The sequence below is a fragment of the Cyprinodon tularosa genome, unplaced genomic scaffold, assembly GCF_016077235.1.
Source record: "Cyprinodon tularosa strain WSP-4 unplaced genomic scaffold, ASM1607723v1 ctg5, whole genome shotgun sequence".
Lineage (NCBI taxonomy): Eukaryota > Metazoa > Chordata > Actinopteri > Cyprinodontiformes > Cyprinodontidae > Cyprinodon > Cyprinodon tularosa.
The window spans coordinates 2,242,958-2,252,394 of NW_024039229.1; the positions used below are offsets into that span (position 1 = coordinate 2,242,958).

Consider the following 9,437-nt stretch of genomic DNA (forward strand, 5'->3'; position numbering starts at 1 on the left):
ATTTATTCAATGCTGTATTTATTTAATTTTGGCACTTTTTATCCTCCATACACAGCCTTACTGAAGAGCATAAAGAAAGAAAGACTAAACAGCCAGCATTGTGTTCAATGAAATCACAGCACAAGATGAAATGATCTTGAGTAAGGATACAACAAAAAAAAATTAAGCTACCACTTAGCCATATTAAAATAAAAAAAATAAAAAATCAGCCCTTTAGTTTGTTAAATGACAAAATACTCAAGGTCAGAGGCATTAAAATGCACATTATGACAAAATTAAGCAGTTAATTAGCAGTTTGGGTTAACAGAAATTAAATAAGAGCTAAACAGCCATCTTTGAGCTTCATAGACCCCAAGCTGTGATGCAGCAACATTTAGTTAGCACCCGAGTTAGCTAGCAGCCGAGTGCCTGTGTCTTAGCAAATATGAAGCTAAGACACACCAATGTCGACCAAAATCATAGTTCTTAAAAGATAAATGTTGTAAAAATATCATCTGTGTATATTAAAGAACGTAATGAAAGTAATTATGGATAGTAGTGGCTCTTAAATGTAATAGAATAAATGCTAGGATGCTAAGCTAACAGCAGGCTAACAGCAGCTTCTTCAAAGGACAGAAACACGGACTAAAGTCCAAATTAATGCAGGTACATGCAAGCTTTAGGCAATAAACAATCATTCCATCATTCCCTAACATATAATGTTACTCAGAACCATAAGGAAACCGAAGAAAATATATTTTTAATCAAGACAGAGCAAATACAACAGCTTACCTCAACAAAGCCAAAACTGTTAACTGCGCAATTGCAAGCGGTGCGGGTCACTCCTCTGGCGAGACTTCACACAGCCAATCAGCTGCCAGGTTAGCTGCTGACAACCAATCACATCTCTGATTGATGATCTGACAGGCTGCTGTTACCAGGGCAGATTAGAATATCAGATCACAGCTGCTGCAATACTTTGGAAGGGCTGAGCATGTCCGCCATCTTAGATGTGTTCCTTTCTTAAGGTAAGAAGGGGAAAATAATAATAATAAAAAAAAAAAAATTAAAAAATAACTTTAAAAATCTGTTGTTGCAAAACAGTTTAAAGTACATGTTAATCATTTAAAAAAATGAATAAAATATAATAATAAAATAAAGATAAAAAAAATGATTTTGCAATCTGTTTAAAGTTCATGCCCATCATTAAAAAAATAACTAAAAAGCTATAATAAAATAAAGTAAATAAAAAATGGAATGAACTTCATAAATCTGTTTTTTTCCAAACAGTTTAAAGTTCATGTTCATCATTAATACTCACAACAGCTATATGTTAGAAACAGCAGGAAGGGACTTAAACCTTTAAAACTCTTATAGTGATTAATGTCAAAGATTATTGTGCAACACTTCGGTGCGGCCGCCATTTTGTATGTCCGCCATGTTGGATGTATTCCTTTGTTAAAGCAAGAAGGGGGGGAATAGAATGAGCATCATAAATCCGTGTTTTCCAAACGATTTGAAGTTCATGTATATTAATGATCCCCACAATAGGTATATACTAGAGACAACAGGGATTAAGAAAAAGCGCTTTAACAGTAAATCAATCTAAAACATTATGCTGCAATGCTCAGGAGCGGCCGCCATTTTGAATGTTCACCATCTTGGGGGAGCGTTATTTTAAAAGTCTATCAGGGTTGAATGTCAAGGGAAGGGTCAGTGTTTTCTCCCTCCATTAGATTAATATGTGCTGTTTAAAGTGGCAGAGGAGCCATTGCAGTGATGAAATCACCAATGGCGGGCTCCGCCCGCCTGCTAAGAGCCATTGCAGTGATGAAATCACCATTGGCGGGCTCTGCCCGCCTGCTGAGAGCCATTGCAGTGATGAAATCACCAATGGCGGGCTCTGCCCGCCTGCTAAGAGCCATTGCAGTGATGTAATCACCAATGGCGGGCTCCGCCCGCCTGCTACGAGCCATTGCAGTGATGAAATCACCAATGGCGGGCTCCGCCCACATGCTACAAGCCATTGCAGTGATGAGATCACCAATGGCGGGCTCTGCCCACATGCTACGAGCCATTGCAGTGATGAAATCACCAAAGGCGGGCTCAGCCCGCCTGCTAAGAGCCATTGCTCACCGTGAGCGTGAGTTGAAAACACATAGTCTCATTCATTCATGTTTCTCCCCTCTTCTGCTGAAAAACCAATGGAAAAAGGCTGAAACTCTCATCGACTTTAGGTTGGTCTGGAGGGTTTTTAAGGAAAAGTATTAATCCTACCGTAATTCCGAAGACATTGTGTGAGTCCAGAGGTTTCAGCCTACAAACTGACCAAAAATGGTGACTGTAGCTCCAAATATGTGGCCGTGAGGGCGAGAACAAAATGTTTTATCTTAAAAAAACGGCCGCCTGCTGCACTCTAGCAGGCTGCTGCAGAAGCTAACTGTCAGCTAGCTTCCAGGTGCTTACCCTCCAAACAAACGACTGCTGAGCAAAAACCGTAAAAGGTATTTGAAAAATTCTTTCAGTGAAAGCAACATCTATCCTTTGTCTCAAATCCGTGTATCATTCGTTCTTTCTATTTTCAATTGCCAATCAAAAAACAAAAACAAAAAAATTGACTGGTTATTTTGTTTTTTGTTTTTTATGGTTAAACCAAAAACGACCAAAAAAAGGATTTGTTTTTCATATTTCAATTCTAAGCTCAGATCAAGAATACGAAATGGAAAAATGGACAGCAACGTAGAATTTAATTTTAATATTTAATCGGTACAGTTTACGTGACCCGGAAATAGCTCTTTGCACGGCAGTTGGGGTAATGAAGTGGCTACCATGGCGAAGCTAGAACCACACACTATGTTGATCGAGAAGCTTTTTGCCAGCGGTTTGACACACGCCGAAATGTCCAGCTCATTGCAGCAGATGGGTATCAAGGAATGCTCTAAGATGAGCATCAGAAGATTCTGTGCTCTCCATGGTCTGAGGAGAAAAGGGTCTGTTTCAGACGCAGAGCTAGATAGCGCTCTGATTCAATCTGTATATGAGGTAAGTTGTCTTTCAGATTTCATTATGATAATCGGCCAGACCTCCACTGTATATTTTAAGTATTATATCTATATAATACACCGACAGTAAATTTGTAATTCTGTGACAGACGGGACCATCATATGGCAGGAAGTTCATGACCGGCTATCTGTCTTCACTGGGGCTGCATGCGGGAGAAGGTCGGGTTGGAAAACACCTAAGAGAGCTCCATCAGCCATACCATGAACTCCGACGTCATGTAATTCTTGTGCTTTAAAAAGTACAGTTTTGGTAATGATAGGCCTAACGTTTGAAATTTATAATGCTACTGAGGTTGGGATCAATCGTGCCAGGATCTCCCACCTCTCACTCAAAGTTTTCTTCTTGGAAAAAGGTTGATTACATTGACGAAGCTACAGTTCAAAAAGCCTCCTTTAATTTCCCATCTCTTCTTTTAACTAAGGCGTCATTTTAGATTAATAAACGTGCATGTTTCTTCTTATTTTGAAATGTGCGGACTCAGTCAGTGTTGCCAACTCAGCGACTTTGTCGCTATATTTAGCGACTTTTCAGACCCCTCCAGCGACTCTTTTTCAAAAAAGTGACTGGCGGCAAATCTAGCGACTTTTCTGGTGTCTGCCGTGGGGCGCCTCCCCCCGTCCCAACCCCGTTTTCCCGCTTCCGCAGATGTCCCTCTCAGCGCTACAGTCAGAGACACAGCATGTGTTCCCTCAGCGTCCAGACAGCAAAAGAACCGTGCGCATGCGCCGGGTTTGACGGCACAGGTTGATCACTCTGGAGTCAGCTCCCTCAGTTCCTGAGCCTGCCATAGAGAGCCTTGACCAACATGACCATGATCCACTCTTTCTGTGAGCAGGCAAGCACAGCCTGTGTGTGTGCAGGGAATTCTTATTAGTTAAAGAAAAAAAAAACAATAATTAACATTTGCTCACATTGTCATTGATTCCTTATAGTCTTTTTTTCCCCATTTAGATTGTTAATGTAATGTAAAAAAAAAAAATTATGGTTCAAAATGTTCATGTTTCAGCATGATTTTTAAGGTCGTTAGTGGACCACAAGGAAAAAAAGAAAAAGTTGAATAAAAAAAAAAGTTTAAAAAAAATATATATATTATGCAAATTAGGCAATGACGTCATTCAGCGACTTCTAGCGACTTATAGCACAGCCAATAGCTACTTTCCTTTCTGAGGAGTTGGCAACACTGGACTCAGTGAAGCGTGGAGTGATTTCAGCAGATCGTGATGCAAGTTGAGCTATGAGCGGAGTCAAGGAAAGCTGAGGGGCTGCATCCTTCAAAAGGACCCGCTCCTGGGTCCTTCGTCCACTCACCCTTACCTTGGCGTTACTCATGTTGCCTAGCAACCGGGACAGCGAAGCAGCTTAGATGCCAAACACATTGAGCCCCGCCCCCAAGATTTATCTCGTTGTATCCATTTTAAATAACTAAACGGTTTTATTTTGCCATTTTATAAATGCATTAAATAAAATCAGGCAAATGAAAAAGGCTGCAATATTTGTTTGTTATTTTTGACGTTGTTATGTATAATTGAGTCGTTCTAAATACATTTTATTAAAATGGTGTTCTAATCTCCCCCTCCCAGGGTGCTCGTAATTTAAATCCTACTCCGTACCATGCTGAATATATGGGCCATAAACTTCATTTAGACCAAAATGAAAAGCTTGGGATGTTTGGAGTTACCCATGTGTTGGCTGTTGATGGCTACAGCAGCAGAATTGTTGCACATTCAACCATGCCCATCAAAAATAACCTTGTGATTTACGAGGATGTATACAGGTGAATAAATTAACAAATAGTATTATTGTCATAATTGTCTTTAGTATATAACCTTTAAAGCAAGTCATTGAATTACTTAAATTCAATTTAGTGATGCAACATTTTTTATGACAGATCAGCGGTCGTGAACCATGGCATGTGGGACCAAGTTCGGGTTGATCATGGCAAGGAGTTCTACCTGTGTCTTTACATGCAGGAGAGGCTGTCAAGATACAGACACAACCTCAGCAGGCCACCATACCTCCAAACCACATCAACAAGGGTGAGAAGTTATTGAAATTATTCATGGTTCATGCACTGTTCCCTTTAAATATTATTAAACATGATTTAACTCTTCCATAAACCCAGTGGAACTACTGTACATGTGCAATTACCTGTCCAGTATGTTTTTATTTTTAATCTTCACATTTTTGTTTGATTTTGTGTTCATCCTTATTTCTAGTTTTGTATAATCTCATCTGTGCCGTGACATGATTTATTGTGTCACACACATACACACAGCCAGGCTCGTCTGCCTGGCTGTGTGTTTCCTGGACAGGGCCGCCTTTTACAGCTGCTTTTTGTATCTCTGCTTCTGTCTCCTTGAACCCCAGTCGGCCTTGGCAGATGGCCGCTCACACTGAGCCTGGTTCTGCTGGAGGTTTCTTCCTGTTAAAAGGGAGTTTTTCCTCTCCACTGTCGCTACAAGCATGCTTAGTGTGAGGGATTGTATTTGAGTCAATGAGTCAATGCAATCAACTGGTTTTCCTTAGATAGAAAACTTTGTATCAATTTGACTGGATGATCTGGTTGAACTGTAAAGTGCCTTGAGATGACATGTGTTGTGAATTTGGCGCTATATAAATAAACTGAATTGAATTGAATTGAAAATTGAAATACTTAGAATATTAACATGATTCTGATCTTAAAAGAAAAATACATAACTTGTTGTTACATTTCCTGCTTTTGTATTTACCTTTAACCTAAAAACATCATGGACTTATCAACAGAACCTTCGTGTGGAGAGGTTATGGCCAGAGGTGAACAATCGTGTGAACTACCCACTTAAACGGGCTCTGGTGCACCTGCTGGACCAAGAGGTTTTGAACATGGAGGATAACCTCACTAGGTTCTGCATGTCAAATCTGACATGTCAAGTAAGCCAAATTGGACTTAACAGAGTTGTGCGTTCATGGAATGCACACAAGATACCAGGTACGCTTAACTGATCATTTTCACTATAGAATTATTGCTTCTTTTTTTCCAATCCAACCATTTTTTTTGGATTACGTTTTAGGTCGTGGAATACCCAATGAACTAGCAGCAGATGGCTGCCTGGCTAAAGTATCCGAGGAGCTGCTGCCATGTGCTTCTGTTGTGGGAAACCTATATGAGCAAGACTTGGGATCCTCACTAACTTGGGAGTCTGTATTTGGAGCTGATCCATTTTCATGTGAAGATGACAGATGCCATGCTGAGCAGATCTTTGCAGAGAACTACCCTGACATCTCTCTCATTTTTAATCATGTGGTAAACAATGATGATACTCCTTTCCAAGATGCCTTAATCTGCTTAATGAATGTGACAGCGAGATATGTCTGAAAAAATTAAATGTTTTAGTTGTGTTTTCACAGCATGTGGTCTGCTTGATTTGCTGGATAAGCAAAGAATTTAGTTTTTTTACTTAACAATTCTGTAGTTCTTCATATGTTACAAAGCTGCCATTATTTCAGTTAAATAATTTTGGAAAACAATTTCTTTCAACTGTTTTATTCAACCTTTTTAGAATTACAAAAGGTATAGAAAAATACAAAAGCTTAGGATATAATTTGAGGTTGTGCTCAAAACTCAACAAAACAGCAACAGAGTCCTAATTTCTAGGTTTTCCATTTTTACTGTAAAATACAGAAAATATACAATATAAAATAGTGCAAATTTAAGGTACTGTCTTAAAACTGAAACACAGTTTTGGCAAAATAAAATAACACTTTGAAGTTGCATAAACATTTTTAAACAGTCAAAAGTGCTTTGAGTGAATCATTAAAACGTTGCAAGAGATGCAAACACAAAAGATGAACAGCATGAACACAAGTAAATACTGTACAGTTTTACTGGTACAGTATTTTGTCTAGTGCAGCCAGTGCATCAGACAATCCAGTAAGTTTTTGTGTATTTTTACCAAAATCATCTGCTCTGCATTTTGGACAAAATGCAGAATTCTGCTGCCATTGTTCAATGCAGCTCCTGCAGCCAACAATGCTATGGCAACACGAAGACACCATGTGGTCGACCACTGGACCTGCAAATTTGATTCAGAAACATATTTTTTTTTAAATTCAGTAACTGCATGTGCTTACATATTTTTTGCATTGAGGGCTATTCTGTTCATGAACCTGGGTACATGAGTTGTACTGACTTCTGTCCGAAGAAGACAAAAGTTTTTATTTACCCTTGCAGATAATACAGGAAAAGGCTTCTTTAACAGCAGCTGCTTCAGCCTCAGTCAAGGACACTGGTGTTCTTCTGTTGGAACTTGCCAGATGTGTCAGCTCCTTAATTGTAGTTGACACCTCCTGAAGACCCTGTGCTGCCAGGACCACCTCTTCAATTGTGTCGTACACTGCCTCTAGACCATTATCATCTCGCCGACTGAAAAGCAGGCAGAATAAAGATGTTATAACCTACTTGGTAATAATAGCAATTATAACCAGCTTTGTATTCATGTTGTCTGATTTATACTTCAAATACACCACTCAAAATATAATAACTCTACCATTGCAACTTCCAATGATCTATTAAACTAATTCATACCTTTTAATTAAACTTTCTACAAGTTAATGTAATCATTGTGATTCTAACTCATGCAATGGAAATTACAGACTTGAATGGCCTTTGTTGGCAAAAATTCCCACCAAGCTAGGCCATTGATGACTGAAAAATCAAGTTTAAATACCTCAGTCTTCTTTTTTTGCTTCCTTGTAACTGCTGCAAATCTCCTTCTTTCACAGCACACACCTTCCTAGCATTTTGTTTCCAAAAAGCGGCTCCTTAAAAGGAAAATAGTTGATTTTGTATTACATAAAATATATCACATTTTCAGAAACAAAATAATGCAAAAGTGTTTTAGTTAAAATCAGGCAGTTAAACGTGCTCATTTATTTATTAATTCATTGACCTCTGGTTCCTTCTGTGTCCAAAATCCGTTTCCCTTGACCATCCGTAAGAATGAAGGAGTCCTCATGTTCAAGGGCATCATTTACTTTACTTGTGATGCCCATGACAGACGCCTCAAATTCCGAGAATCTAACCGTCAGGGTTTTGCTTGTTTCCAACAAGCCTTCCACAAGATCAGCAACAAAAATGGTCCTGAAGATTACAATATGTTTAGAATTTAGATAGATAGATAGATAGATAGATAGATAGATAGACAGACAGACAGACAGACAGACAGACAGACAGACAGACAGACAGACAGACAGACAGACAGACAGATAGATAGATAGATAGATAGATACTTATGTGTTAAAGTTTTGTCACCTTTGGTATGTCTTTGTCACTGGTGCTCTTGGAGAAGGCCACACTGGATGGCTCCCCCACAGCGTCACTCTCTCCATGCACTTCATAATGCCCCCTTACTCTGAGGTCAATGGTGCTGAAGTGACCATCATTTCAAGGAAATATGGCAACATTGGTGTCATCATAAATGTAGACACTGGAGCCATGAACCTTTGCAAAAGTAATGATATATGATTTATACTGAACATTACATCAAATAAATTAACTGAAGTAATTGACCACAAATGTGCAAATAGATAAATAAAAACGTCAAAATTAGCAAAAGGTAAAACAGCAACCAAACAAAATGAACAAAAGGAATTTAAACTATGGCAGAGGGAGACTGCATTTGATGTAACTATACCAAAATAAATACCAAAATAAAAGAAGGCTTATGCAGCAAAATATAGGCTATGCTACGTTGTTGCTAGTTAAAAGTACAGTGCACAAAAAAGTTTCAAGAAAAAAGTTATACCTGGAAAATCCTGCTGATTTTCTCCGTTGTCATGTCCTCCTCCTTAAGAGTCACACGCTTGGATCCTCGAAATAAAACGTAACTGTCCATGGCTGATAGGTCCGACTGCCTTATCTGGTGCAGCTTGATCGAACGTGGTGGGGGTAAGCCAATTGTTTTTTTAGCTAACGCTCCACCAAACTTCCGGGTCACGTAAACTGTACCGATTAAATATTAAAATCAAATTCTGCGTTGCTGTCCGTTTTTCCATTTCGTATTCTTGATCTGAGCTTAGAATTGATATATGAAAAACAAATCCTTTTTTCGTTTTTGGTTTAACCATAAAAAACAAAAAACAAAATAACCAGTCAATTTTTTATTTTTTGATTGACAATTGAAAATAGAAAGAACGAATGATACACGGATTGTCTCAGACTGGGGTAACCTTCATGTCTGTAGGTCTTTCACAACCCAAAACGAAGCACAAACAACATGGTTGGTCCCACCTGCGTCCCCCTTTGTTTTAACTGCAGCACCTCACTCTCACTCACCTTTTAACTGCTAAAGCACCCCTCCGAACAAACGACTGCTGAGTAAAAACTTTGGGCCCGATCCGACGAAAGGTGCGTGACT

At 38.9% G+C, this 9,437-nt stretch overlaps 1 protein-coding gene and 1 long non-coding RNA gene across 2 annotated transcripts; one reads left to right on the forward strand and one right to left on the reverse strand.

The window, feature by feature from the left end:
• Positions 1 to 4,599: 4,599 nt before the first annotated feature.
• LOC119795072 lies at positions 4,600 to 6,428 on the forward strand. Its single transcript, XM_038302908.1, has 4 exons — positions 4,600 to 4,816; positions 4,931 to 5,078; positions 5,806 to 6,010; positions 6,093 to 6,428. Exons 1-4 carry the CDS (start codon positions 4,665 to 4,667, stop codon positions 6,395 to 6,397), a joined length of 810 nt encoding a protein of 269 aa, XP_038158836.1. The 5' UTR covers positions 4,600 to 4,664; the 3' UTR covers positions 6,398 to 6,428.
• Positions 6,429 to 7,347: 919 nt separating this feature from the next.
• On the reverse strand, positions 7,348 to 8,004 carry LOC119795074. Its single transcript, XR_005282286.1, has 3 exons — positions 7,971 to 8,004; positions 7,749 to 7,842; positions 7,348 to 7,444 (listed from the first exon to the last, which is right to left on the reverse strand). It is a non-coding gene; the product is annotated as an uncharacterized LOC119795074 (long non-coding RNA).
• Between the last annotated feature and the right edge of the window lie 1,433 nt (positions 8,005 to 9,437).

Bases quoted from the DNA above. Each gene is read 5' to 3' on its own strand.
- LOC119795072 (XM_038302908.1), top strand. From the start codon at position 4,665: ATGGGCCATAAACTTCATTTAGACCAAAATGAAAAGCTTGGGATGTTT. The intron at 4,817-4,930 runs GTGAATAAATTA...TTTTTATGACAG, and splicing joins ATTTACGAGGATGTATACAG to ATCAGCGGTCGTGAACCATG. The intron at 6,011-6,092 runs GTACGCTTAACT...ATTACGTTTTAG, and splicing joins GAATGCACACAAGATACCAG to GTCGTGGAATACCCAATGAA.